Below are 14,017 nucleotides of genomic sequence, written 5' to 3'. Positions count from 1 at the left end.
TAGAGCTGAAGAGATTTCAGTTATCTGGTTGCTGTATGTCAACAGTATAATGGTTTCCTTGCTTTTCCTCTTTTAATGGACTTTAAGGCTTGATTTATTCTGATTTATGCTCAGGATGCTCAGGATCAGTTTGCTTTTACCGTCTAAAATAATACTATACGGAAAGGCTGCATCTAAAATTAGCTGTGTTTCAGCAGAAGGAATGTAATTTAGGTTAGCAGTGTAGTGTTTACGAAGGCAAGCATTGCTAGTACTATATTACTGTTCCTATACTAGGGGTTTGTTTAAATCCGTAACCCTAAATATTAAACTTCTCCCTCACTGTTTTGTGCTACGGACATGAATTAAACTTTAAATTGTGTAGCTTTTTGAGGGGAGGTATGCTGTTACTTTTCAAAAGCAATCAGACTTATGATGCTTGAATTGATGCACCTGGCGAACAATGAAACTGCAGAAAAAATCCCATTGATTTGTATTAAAAATGACCCAAGCTATATCGAGTAACCCAGAATTTCATAGAGAATATCACAGAGACTTGGATGGGCTCTTTACTTGTGCCACCAAGCAGTTTCTTAGCGACATCCTAGCAACCATCCTGAACACCCTAGCAACTGCATAGCAACACCCTGGCAACCACCCACAACATTCTAGCATAATGGTGGGGTTTTGCATTGCACACACCACTCGCATTTTCTTCAGAAAATTTAAAAGTATAGTTTGGATTTTTTTCTTTCAGATTATTTTTCCTCTCACTCTCTGATGGCTCAAAATTACAGATGTTTTATGCGAGTGTAAAGCCTAAGAGTGCTATAGGCAAATGAGTGGAAGTTTGACCAATAAATAGTTTTTCTGCTAACAATGCTTTTTCCACAGTTCATGTTGCCTTAAAGATTAGTAAGTGCTCATTAAAATGCATGTGTCTATCTGTCTCACACACTGTCATGTTTTATTGTCTCTCTGCTGTTGTCCACTGGGCCCTAGCATTAAATCAGGAACGCTGTTCAAATTAACCATCCCACTCTCTCTCATCTCTTTTGTTCTTTCCCTTTCCGGCCATATCCGGGGTATGTGATTGTCTTCTGTGGTTTAAAAACTCCTAAATGCTCATTTGCTTATGTTTTGGGCTTTCTGGAGAGTTTTTAAAGCACTTACGACCTCAAGTTCACCCTTAAGTGAGTGTTATGTAGCAAGTGTTTACAGTTTGTATGACTGGTACATTCAGGTCAGGTAAGTAGAGCTGTTTTCATGAGTTGTACTGAAACATCTGTTTGTAGAGACATTTTGTGGCGGAGTGTTCTGCCACCTGCTGGTAGAGTTTATTTTTATTTTTTTATGTTCTCCTATCCCAAATTAATATTCAGAGAAAACTATAGGTAAGCCAGTAATAGGTTCATTTCCTTGAAAAATGTACACATTGTGGATCTGTGGCACTTTCAAAACATTGCGCTTTTGAGTTTGCTGAAAAACCTGACAAATCTATATTGGCTTAAAAGGATAGTTCACCTAAAAATGAAAATTCTCATCTTCTCACCCTAATGCCATCCCAGATGTTTATGACTTTCTTCTGCAGAATACAAAGATTTTTGGAGAATATTTCTGCTCTGTAGGTCCATTCAACTCAAGTGAATGGTGACCAGAACTTTGAAGGTCCAAAAAGCATATAAAGGCAGCATAAACGTAATCCGTATGACTCCGGTGGGGTTAAATCCATGTCTTCAGAAGTGATTATAATAGGTGTGGGTGAGAAACAGATCAATATTATTTTTCTTTTGTTTTTTTGGTGATTCACGTTCTTCGTGCATATCGTTACCTACTGGGCAGGGAGGAGAATTTATAGTAAAAAAATGACTTGAATATTGATCTGTGTCTCACCCACACCTGTCATATTGCTTCTGAAGACGGATTTAACCACTGGAGTTGTATGGATGCTGCCTTTTATGTCCTTTTTGGAGCTTCAAAGTTCACTTGCATTGAATGGACCAACAGAGCTGATATATTCTTCTAAAAATCTTAATTTGTGTTCAGCTGAAAAAAGAAAGTCATACACATCTCTGGGGTGGCATGAGGGTGAGTAAATGAGAGAATTTTCAATTTTGTGTGAACTATCCCTTTAACCAATACCCAGAGTTTAGAATGGGACTATCTGTTTGGTTGATCAGTGGAAGGTGGGAGTGTTTTTTTCAATTCTATCACTTTGCAGTGCTATTTCGTGACTGTAGTAGTGTAAAACATTCACACTTAAGCTTTTCATATTTTTTTGTTTGTTTCAGATGTTCATTGTTGATCAGGCAGATGGAAAAAGCTGTTCCCTGAAAGAGTTTACCATTACTGGCTCCACATACGCCCCTGATGGACAAGTGTAAGTTTTACTGCCACTTGCGCGCACACAAACACAAATGCATCTCATATTGGTTGGGACACTTCTTTTGATTCTCTTCTAATTACTGGCTCCAGGTTTCATGAGGGTAAACCCGTGCAATGCTCCCAGTATGATGGTCTGGTTGAAATGGCCACCATCTGTGCTTTGTGCAATGACTCCTCTCTGGATTACAATGAGGTTTGTGATTTAACATATTTTGTAACTTCTCAAACTACAGAGATATTGTATTGGATACAAACTATTATCGCAGCAATGCAGTTCAGTGTAAATCAGCTCCTTAATTGTCATGCAGCAATTTGTGTTTTAAAGTAATACCTCTGTGTCTATCAGGTCAAAGGTGTGTACGAGAAAGTGGGAGAAGCCACAGAAACTGCCCTCACATGTCTGGTGGAGAAAATGAATGTGTTCGACACTGATTTGAGGAGCTTTTCCAAAGTTGAGAGGACAAATGCATGCAACTCCGTAAGTCAGACATCTCCAACCACAATGTCAATGAGTTTTAGCTGGTAGTAACCCTAGTGTGTTGTGAGGTCATAGAGCTGCACATTTATTTCCATATAACACCTTTGTGTTTGTGATGTTATGGCAACTCTAATTCGTGAGTGTTGGTTTCTCTCTCTCAGGTCATCAAGCAATTGATGAAGAAAGAGTTCACTCTGGAGTTCTCACGAGACAGGAAATCCATGTCAGTCTACTGCACTCCCAACAAAGCTCGCTCCTCCATTGGCAAGATGTTCGTTAAGGTGACGTCACTCTTCAGTGTGCTGTTTGTCTGTGCCACACAGCACTACTACTACTTGTGTTGTGATACAACAACGTGCCTGCAAGTTCATTAACCTCATACTATTTCTGGGTGCAGGGTGCTCCAGAAGGGGTGATTGACAGATGCACACATATCCGTGTGGGTGGAAATAAGGTTCCCTTGACGGCAGGCATTAAAGAGAAGATTATGTCTGTGATCCGCGAGTATGGCACAGGACGTGACACGCTACGCTGTCTGGCTCTGGCTACCCGAGACAACCCGTTGAGTAAAGAGAGCATGGTACTGGAGGACTCGAGTCGATTTATTGAGTATGAGGTGAGAAGCATACCCCACTCGATGCAAATATTGCAAAATACACAACGTCATTTAAGGCTGTGCATTACAAATATTTTACCATGGGAAAGGGGTGTTCTTAGACATGATGCAGTGTGATAAAAAAAGACCAGTGTGCAACAAATTGTTAAATTTATCATTAAAGTTATATTTCACCCAAAAATGAAAATTCTCTCATCATTTACTCACCCAACCCAGATGTGTATGACTTTCTTTCTTCAGCAGAACACAAGCAAAGATTTTTAGAAAAATATCTTAGCTCTGTAGGTCCTCACAATGCAGGTGAATGGTGATCAGACCTTTGTAGCTCCAAAAATCACATAAAGGAAACATAAGTAATCCATAAGGCTCCAGTGGTTAAATCCATCTCTTCAGAAGCTATATAATAGGTGTGGGTGAGAAACAGATAAAAATGTATTTTTTTTTTTTTTTTAAACTCTAAATCTCCACTTTCACTTTTACATCTGATAGTCACATGTGGGGCCTGTGTTTTCTTTATGTGATTTTTGGAGCTACAAATGCCTGATCACCATTCACTTACATTGATTATATGGACCTACAGAGTTGGGATATTTTTCTAAAAATCTTTGCTTGTGTTCTGCTGAAGAAAGTAAGTCATACACATCTGGGATGGCATGAGGGTGAGTAAATGATGAGAATTTTCATTTTTGGATGAACTATTAATTTAAGAATAATTAGAATAAACAGCCTAGTTGTAGACTGTTTACAGTTGTTCACAATTAATACAGAATTAAACTTTAGCAGATACAGGTGTGCATTTATTGGCTTTTGTACAAAGGCTTCAAATGTGGCTCATCCCATTAGAATTTAGATTCAGAACTATCTGTATCTAATTTTCTATAATAATTTTTCATGAATAATTGCAATTGTTGTTCTTCCTTATTTAGACTGACCTGACATTTGTGGGATGTGTGGGCATGCTGGACCCCCCCAGAGCCGAGGTGGCAGCTTCCATCAAACTCTGTCGGCAGGCGGGCATCCGAGTCATCATGATCACTGGTGACAACAAGGGCACAGCTGTCGCCATCTGCAGACGCATTGGCATCTTTGGCGAGGATGACGATGTCTCGCACATGGCCTACACTGGCCGAGAGTTTGACGATCTGTCTCCTGCTACCCAGCGTGAGGCAGTACTCACTGCACGTTGCTTCGCCCGTGTCGAGCCCTCCCACAAATCCAAGATTGTGGAGTTCCTGCAGTCCTACGATGAGATCACTGCCATGGTAAACTGAAATCACAAGTCCTCATTGAAAGATTTTCTAGTGGCTTGTTTGCTTTTTAAGTCTGTGTTAAGAGGAATGATTTACCCTTTGTCAATCATTATAATCATTCTCTGTCCACTGACTTGCCATCCTGTTTTCATTCCTGCAGACTGGAGATGGTGTGAACGATGCACCTGCTTTGAAGAAGGCTGAAATCGGCATCGCTATGGGCTCAGGCACGGCGGTGGCCAAGACTGCATCTGAGATGGTGCTTGCTGACGATAACTTTGCCACCATTGTTGCTGCGGTGGAAGAGGGTCGCGCCATTTACAACAACATGAAACAGTTCATCCGCTACCTCATCTCCTCAAATGTTGGTGAGGTGGTCTGGTAAGGATCTTAACCCCTTTCTAACATTTAAGCATTCTCAAATTCTCTCTTTCACTGGCACGTCCACATTAAACTTTTTACTTCTATTTTTAAGTCAACATAAAATGGTGTTTGCAACCTGTTTTACTTTATTTGACGTATTTCAGAGTGAAACAGGTTTTTTTTATTTGTTTACAAAAACGAATGTAGATGTATTTTATTAGTGAAAGTGCATAGGTGAAGCCATGTGATTGGAGGGGAGGGGTTTAAAATAAGAGGTCGGTGACATTTCCAGCTGAAAAGGAAATTAATATCTGAGGCAGAACATGTCATTATATTTTGAGGAAGATTGCGAAAACAAACATATAATTCTTTGGAAAAACATGTATTGATAAATTGTGCATGATAAGACCAGGATTGTGTATTAAGTTAGTAAGTAGGATTATTTTTGATTTCATGGTGCAAAATGATTTAAAATGTCCCTATGAAATTGTTTTTAATCAGGTTTATGATTCATCCTGTCACAATGAAGAAAGTCCATTTCTTTTTAATCTTGTTTTTGCTCTTGTTTAGTTTCCATCCTAGAAGCGATACTATCTAAATGACAGCATAGTGAAATTTATCCCTTACCATGAGCAAACCCTGCCAAGGTCTTTTTGACATTATTCCAGTTGTTATCTAATCGCATAACTTGCAATGTTTGTTCTCTCTCTCTCTGGCAGCATTTTCTTGACGGCGGCTTTAGGGTTCCCAGAGGCTCTGATCCCAGTTCAGCTGCTTTGGGTGAATCTGGTGACTGATGGTCTGCCTGCAACTGCGCTGGGCTTCAACCCACCCGACCTGGACATCATGAGCAAACCCCCTCGCAATGCCAGAGAGCCCCTCATCTCTGGCTGGCTCTTCTTCAGATACCTGGCCATTGGCTGTGAGTGCACCACTTGCTTTGGTTCTTTCCTTATCACCTTCCAGATTTCTTTAGACATATTTGTAATTAAGGGTGGTGAGCAAGCCTTTAGCCTTGTCAGACTGTATAGAGATTATGGCCCTGTATACACCTGGTATTAAGAAGCGTTTTAGGTGATCTGTTTGAAACGGGACAACACATCTCAAAAAGGTTTTGGAATTTTTCATGTGACCACATTGGGCTTACAGTGTTAAAATGCTCATCCATTCAATGAACCGTTGTGCTAAACTAAGAGTTTATACTTTGCCGGTTACGTGCGGCTTTAAAAAGAAAGCCATCTGATCAGAAAAATAAATGTGAAAATTGCATACATAAACATGGAAAAGGACTTCATAGAACTTTTTCAGTATGCCTGATATGAATTGGGAGAAATGGTGCACTGATTTTTTTTTGGGGGGGGGGGATTTTTGTAATTTTGTTTTTACTTTTTCATCACTCAGTAACACACTGACCTATTGATTGATGTATAAAGTCATCTCAGAACTTTATTTACATGTTTTTTGTTTTTGGTACCATTCTGAATAAATTTCTAGAGACTGTTGTGTGTGAAAATCCCAGGAGATCAGCAGTTATAGAAATACTCAAACCAGCCCTTCTGGCACCAACTATCAAATCACTGAAATCAAATTTTTTGCACTGCACTGCTGGCACACGATTTGCCGAATAGATAATTGTATGAAAATTTGCTGATAATTTACTCACCCTCAGGCCATCCAAGATGAATCTGAGTTTCTTTCTTCATCAAAACAGAATTTAAGATTTTTAGGATTTCATTTCAGGCCTGCCTCCTTTAAACAATGCAAGTGGATGTACTCCATTTTTTTGATGGTCCAAAATGCATATTTAGGGTGCATCAAAATAATCCACATCTCCAGTCGACAAATAAAGTTCTTCTGAACACAAACGATTTAATATTTTTTAGAAACAAAACAGTACTTATACTTTTTAACTAGAAATGTTCGCTTCTGTACATATCTGTGATGCGCGCTCATGAGAGGGATGACGTAAGCTCGTTGGTAAGGTCACGCGTCACGTGGAGGAGGCAGGAAGCGCGTCATTGTTTACAAGAGAAACTTGCACAGACCAAGTGCCGTTCACAAAACAATTTCAAAACAATATAAAATAATAAAATAATTTCCAAATAATAATACAAAAACATTAATGCAGTAAATAACCATCATTTATTTCGGAGCAATGCCGTTGCGTTATCTACTTGTGCTTTTTCTTTAGCAGAAATTTATAGGCTATGTGACTGTCAGGAATTCAAGCCACACAAGTTGTAGTTAGTGAAACCAAGTGCGAGAATGTTTACTGAGATTCACAGGATTTACAGGGTTTACACAGTGAGATCAATGGTACAGATGATATCACACAGAAGAGAAGCTTCACATACTGAAGAAGAGGTAACAGGCGAATCAACAGGGTAAGCACTAAACATATATCGACAAAGATCAAGAGCAAATACAGACAGGTAAATAAACACTGCGAGTCCTTTGTGTGAGACTTGACAGTAAAGTGGCGTGAAGGTGAGTTATTTATGCAGGCAGTGATGAGCGAGTGAATTGAGTGCAGGTGCGGTGAATTAGAAATCGGGTTTAATTACAAATGCGGTGAATTAGAAATCGGGTGATGAGAAGCGGAGCGCTGAGGGAGGTGCAGAGCCTGATGGAGGCGTGACAATGACAAAGTTTTCACACATACCTGAGTTCACTGGAAAAACAGCACAGGCACAGCCGATGAATTCAGATATCGACCCTTTATTTCTTTCTATGGTCTGAAATCCTCAGGAGTAAAATGTTCACTGCATACCCTCCAATATTTGAGAGAATGTAGGGGTGTACTGATATTCAGGTTCAGCGCGATAAGCCAGAGCTTCAATCGCTCATGATCATGTATAGGCTATTGATGAAAAATTAATATTTTTCCCAGCGTGCATTTTCTTTGGGGTTTCTGAAGGTTGAAGCATCCAGGATACACACGGCAAACGACCATTTTGAACAATACAAATACAAATCTACAGCAAAGACAATTAAACTTTTGTACAGCGCTCCTTCTCTTGTAAACAATGATTCCTGACTCCTCCTCCACGTGACGCGTGACCTTACCAACGAGTTTACGTCATCCCTCTCATGAGCGCGCATCACAGAGATGTACAGAAGTGAACATTTGTAGTTAAAAAGTATATAAGTATTGTTTTGTTTCTAAAAATAATCAGTCATTTGGATTCAGAAGAACTTTGTCAACTGGAGTCGTGTGGATTATTTTGATGCACCCTAAATATGCATTTTGGACTGTCACAAAATGGAGTACATCCACTTGCATTGTTTAAAGGAGGAGGCCTGAAATGAAATCCTAAAAATTTTAAATTCTGTTTTGATGAGGAAAGAAACTCGGATACATCTTGGATGGCCTGTGGGTGGGTAAATTATCAGCAAATTTACAATTTGGAGTGAACTATTCCTTTTAATTCCTACTTTAAACAGTGCCTATGTTTGTGGCCAAAGTAAGTGGGATTTGACTTATGTTGTGCATGTTACCCTACAGGTTATGTTGGTGCTGCTACTGTAGGTGCTGCTGCCTGGTGGTTCGTTGCTGCTGAGGATGGGCCCAGGGTCACCTTCTACCAACTGGTAGATGCACATTTCTCTCCCTTTCTCTCATACACACTCACAAATGCATACACTCTCTAATAACATTTTGCTTCTGTTTTATCTCCACAGAGCCACTTCCTGCAGTGTGCTCCAGACAACCCTGAGTTTGAGGGCCTGAATTGTGAGGTGTTCGAGTCCCCATATCCCATGACCATGGCTCTGTCTGTGCTAGTCACCATTGAGATGTGCAACGCCCTCAACAGGTCAGTCTTGGAAGTGCACTGCAATAAACTCCTAATTTGCCACTGACAAGTGTTGAATTAAATATGCAGCCAATCACTTTTGTTTTTCTTTTCTTTTTTTTCTTGTGTCCTGTTGTAGTGTGTCCGAGAACCAGTCTTTGCTTCGCATGCCTCCCTGGGAGAATGTCTGGCTGCTCGGAGCCATCTGCCTTTCTATGTCCCTTCACTTCCTTATCCTTTATGTGGAGCCCCTGCCGGTAAGATCGAAAGCAGTATGTAATTTTTCTTTGTTTTGTATTGCTCGCAACTCAAAAACTGCCTTGGGTTCTTCTTTACAGATGATCTTCCAGATCACCCCACTGAATTTGACCCAGTGGCTTATGGTGCTGAAGATCTCCCTTCCAGTCATCCTACTGGATGAGGTGCTTAAGTTTGCAGCCAGAAACTACCTGGAGCCCAATAAAGACCTGGACAAGCCCACAGGCAAAGCCTGCTCCCTCAGCGCCTGCACCGAGGGCATCTCCTGGCCCTTCGTGGCCATTTCACTTCCCCTAGTGTTGTGGATCTACAGCACTGACACTAACTTGGCTGAAATGTTTTGGTCTTGACTGAAATGAGCACAAAGTCCACACCATGTGTAGATAGTGTGTGTATGTGTGGTTGTGAGTTTAAAGCGTGCCTCTGCAACAGTGAATGTGTATGAGAAGGACAGGTTTAACACAAACTTAACAGTAATACAGAAACATAGCTTTTTAAATGTCCTGTGGGGATTAAGAAGGCACAGACCTGAAGTCTTGAAGTATTAGTAACCATTAATGTTCTTAGCACATTTGTGGACTTCCTGCTGGTTTGTTTTTTCCTTTTGTTTTCAGTTTTGTATTTTGTTTAATTTTTAAACATTAATTTGGAAATGTTATGTCTTAATATCTGATATCTAATTTCAAACCAGTATGAATAATGGTTATTTCCATTTGTTCTCCCCCCACATCATGTGTTCAAATGGCTGAATGAAAAAATAAGTGCTTGTGTAGAGACAGTTAACACTATTTTAGGCAGTTGTTCATTTGTTATTCCAATTTTTTTTGTTGGGTTGGGGGGTTAAAGAAGAGCATAGTGGGGTGGTACATTTGAATAGAGAGAGAAGAATTGTTTACTAATGTTTACCTTTGTGTCTTCGGGGGTGAATTTCACCCAGAGCCAATGGAAAAGCATGGTGTCACAAAGCAGCATGGGAAAGAGTGTGGGACTGAATGTTTGAATGTGTCAACCAAGTCAAATCCTGGGATGAAAGCTGCATGTTCTGTTCGTTGCATGCATTGTGTGTGGGTTTTCATTTTTGATTTGTACTTGCGTGTCTTTCCCTTGGTGTAATAACTTCCATTATTTGATTATGCATATCTTTTTTTCCATTATTACCTGACACTTTTGATTAGTAAAGCCAGTTCTTCAGAGTACAGCTACCTCAGGACTGTCAGACTAGACTCTCTCTGCCAGCCCCCCCCCCCCCAAGCTTTACACAGCTTGTACACATTACAACATGAAGTGTGCCTCTATTGGCTTGTGAGAATGATAACAAAATACTAAAATGTATTTGGCCCTAACTAATCTGTTTTAAGTTTCTTTGTCATTGTATTTTATAATTGAATGAACTTGCGTTAACTTAATTTGGGGGGTTTCTTTTTATTGGGGTGGGCTGGGTTGGACAAAAGATGTAAATGTTACCATTTGGGGGGGTTGAGGTCAGAGACAAAGGAGTAGAAAATTTAACATGCAAAAGTATAGGTGTTGCATTCAAAACATGAATTTTACAATGCAAACCAAATGTTTTACGCTACATTTTTTTCTACTTTTGCAAAATACACTCATTGAACCATTTTAATTAAGATGCGTGTCTTCATTTTACTAGCTGTCCTGTTCCTATGATGCAACACATCAAGTTTTAGGAGCAAATATACTTGAATAATAAAATTAATGTACAGAGATAATTAAATAATTGAGCACAAGATTGACAGCTGGGAAGAGCTTCTTTCTGAAGCAGCCTCCTGTTCCTCTCCCACCAGCCAGTGTGATGGAGAGGCCTATATATTTGTACACAGCACATATACCTAACGGTACAAGGTAAATTTTTTATTAAAAAGAGCTTTCATGTATTTAGTTGTCCATGACATCACACTAATTCTTGCTTGCTGAAATGGAAGCATGTCTCTGACTATGCCCTAATTGTGTAATTAGAATGCCTCAGTAGGCTTCCATTTTAAGTAAACACCACTACACATTCCTCCAATGAGCCCTTTCCACCTCAACTTCTCACATTATACAATGTCCTGAAGCCTCAAGTTTTCTGACAATATTTTCTGTATTGGACCAACCCTGCTACATGAAAAAACTGCTAAATTCCTCAACTACTGCCTTTTCTGGCTGCATTAGACACATGACCGTGTCTGCTTAAGAGTAAATTCCACTGCAATACATTCTATTTTTTAACAAGTATATATATCGTAAATATTTGGTAAAATTACTTTTGAGTCTGCCTTTGTGACTTTTTAAGCCTTGTCAGGTGATTGTTTCCTTTGCTTCGTATCATTTCAAACTTGCCTCTGACTAAGCTGAATGAAATTAATAGACTTCATTCGTTTTTAGTAGAGTGGTCCGTACACTGTGGTCTGACTTGCTCAGGAACTGATATTGGGTGTTGGCATTAAGAAGCTTATCAAAACTCTATTGCCATTAGAAAAATGTTGCAAACTTTTTTCTCAGTAGACATTGCCTTTTATATCAACTATTAACCATACTGACAATTATCTACACCTGTGTTATACTCACTTTGCTAAATATTTATTTTAGTGTGCACTTTAGTGTTTTACTTTCCAACTAAAACATTCAAATATTCCTCTCTCTTCATTTATGTCTTTATTGCCAGTTAATCCTTGGTAAAAAAATCTGCCTCCCTGTACTCTGCTTGAAACCTCAGGCTTCTGTGTTTTGCATGTCTGTTTTAAGTGGCTTCATTTTGCTGAGTATCAGAACTTGCAGGTTGAATATGCAGTTCAGGCAAAATAGCCACCTTTATACTGACAGATCACATGTAAGAGAGGCAAAAGAACATTTAGTTTAGAGTAGGCTCAATAATAATGAATAAATGACAGAGAAATAGAATGACCAGGGTGTATGGAAGCAAGCAAGCAAGCAGTATCACTGGTCCTCTACCCTGCATGAAGATATAATGTCTACAATTGCCTAATGCTGATGCGAGGAGAGTTTGTTGCAATTTTTTTTTTCCTGTGTAAAATGTCATCGTTTTATATCCATGTATTATATAGTATAATGCATGCCGTCAGTTGTAATTAGCCAAATAATTTGATCTATATTTATATACCTAAACTTGCTGTGTACATCGCTGCTAAAAGGTATGATATGATTATACACATAATTTTACAAATAAACTTGCCAGTTTAATTTTACCCATGCCTACAACTATGCTTTGTCTCTCTTTGTTTGCATAATGATGCAGTGTGACAATTTTTCCTACCATTTATTAAATTAGAAAATTAGAAAAATAAATAAATAAATAATAATAATATTATGCAATTACCTCAATAATTGCCATTGGTCAGCAGGAGAACAGAATGCTCTTGGCCTGCATTTGCCTCTATCTCCAGTCTTTTGTGTGTAATTCAAGTTCATACCCCTAAAAAAGAAAAGAAGCAAGGCATTACAAGGATAGTTTACCCAAATATGAAAATTATTTTGTCATTTACTCACCCTCATGCCATCCCATATGTGTATGACTTTCTCCTGCAGAAGGTCCAAAAAGCATATAAAGGCAGCATAAAAGTAATCAATATGACTAGTGGTTAAATCCATGTCTTCAGAAGCAATATGATATATGGGTTAGAAACAGATCTTTTTTTTTTTTTTTTTTTTTTTTACTATCAATTTTTACATTCTTTTGTTTTTGCCAGTTCGCATTCTTCGTGCATATCTTCACACAAGCAAAGATTTTTAGAAGAATATCTCAGCTCTGTAGGCCCATACAGTGCAAGTGAATGGTGACCAGATCTTTGTAGCTCCAAAAATCACAAAAGGAAACAGAAGTAATCCATAAGGATCCAGTGGTTAAATCTATACCTACTGAAGCAATATAATAGGTGTGGGTGAGAACAGATCAAAGTTTAAGTCCTTTTTTCCTCTAAATCTCCACATTCACTTTTACATCTGAAAGTCACATGTGGTGCCTGTTTAGTTTCACTTTCACATCTGAAAGTTAAAGTGGAGATTTAGATAAAAAAGGATTTACATTTTGCTCTGTTTTTCATCCACACCTATTATATTGCTTCTGAATATATGGATTTAAACCCAAGAATCATCTGGATTACATTTATACTGCCTTTATGTGCTTTTGGAGCTTCAAAGTTCTGGCAACCTTTCACTTGCATTGAATGGACTAAAAGAGCTGATATATTCTTCTAAAAACCTATGTTTGTGTACAGCAGAAGAAAGTCATACACATCTGGGATGGCATGAGGGTGAGTAAATGACGAGATAATTTTCATTTTTTAGGGAACTATCCCTTTAATTCATGTAATCATTTAAAACCACAACGAGCATGTGTTAGTTAAAATTATTTGAGCATAATATATACTGATGATAAAAATGCAGAGCTGTCCCTCGGTGCTGTAACGTCAAGGATTGAACACTTGAAGGCGACAAAAACAAGACATGACGCGATGATACGGTTCAATTGCAATGACATCATCGAATTACACATATAAACACAGCTGCATCCTTTATGTAACCACTGAACAAATTTTGTTCTATTAAAAAACGCATAAAATACAAGTCATAAAAGAATTCGCATTTATTATTTATAATTATTATTTAATTTTACAAAACGATAAACGTGAATTGTTATTGTTGCTAATTCATCAACTGAAAGGAAAACATGAAAGGCGCATATGCAAAGTAAATTATAAATGAAAATTATAAAACCTGACAGAGAGTCATTGTCCAATAATATTGTGCGCGTGTTCCTGTGAACCTTCTCTCACAGTCAAAAAACGCTCCACTAGCATGTTAACACAAGGCAGTTTGAACGAAAACAGGCAGACCTAATTCCCCCTAACACATGTTAGAAAGAAAAAAGAACAAAAAA

At 38.6% G+C, this 14,017-nt stretch overlaps 1 protein-coding gene across 2 annotated transcripts in view; it reads left to right on the top strand.

Moving 5' to 3' along the window:
- Positions 1-12,326, top strand: part of LOC127431077 (sarcoplasmic/endoplasmic reticulum calcium ATPase 2) — a 41,992-nt gene extending 29,666 nt beyond the window's left edge. For both annotated transcript variants that reach the window (XM_051681321.1, XM_051681322.1), the window contains 12 exons: positions 2,271-2,359; positions 2,455-2,557; positions 2,711-2,842; positions 3,004-3,123; positions 3,240-3,458; positions 4,385-4,720; positions 4,869-5,089; positions 5,791-5,993; positions 8,577-8,662; positions 8,753-8,886; positions 9,005-9,122; positions 9,204-12,326. In XM_051681321.1, coding sequence (XP_051537281.1) covers positions 2,271-2,359; positions 2,455-2,557; positions 2,711-2,842; positions 3,004-3,123; positions 3,240-3,458; positions 4,385-4,720; positions 4,869-5,089; positions 5,791-5,993; positions 8,577-8,662; positions 8,753-8,886; positions 9,005-9,122; positions 9,204-9,473 — 2,031 coding nt within the window. In that variant the 3' untranslated portion in view covers positions 9,474-12,326. The remainder of the gene's footprint in view (positions 1-2,270; positions 2,360-2,454; positions 2,558-2,710; positions 2,843-3,003; positions 3,124-3,239; positions 3,459-4,384; positions 4,721-4,868; positions 5,090-5,790; positions 5,994-8,576; positions 8,663-8,752; positions 8,887-9,004; positions 9,123-9,203) is intronic.
- Positions 12,327-14,017: the final 1,691 nt, after the last annotated feature.

Source organism: Myxocyprinus asiaticus, chromosome 40 (assembly GCF_019703515.2).
Source record: "Myxocyprinus asiaticus isolate MX2 ecotype Aquarium Trade chromosome 40, UBuf_Myxa_2, whole genome shotgun sequence".
NCBI classification, from domain to species: Eukaryota; Metazoa; Chordata; class Actinopteri; order Cypriniformes; family Catostomidae; genus Myxocyprinus; species Myxocyprinus asiaticus.
This window is presented reverse-complemented; position numbering and strand designations above follow the sequence as displayed.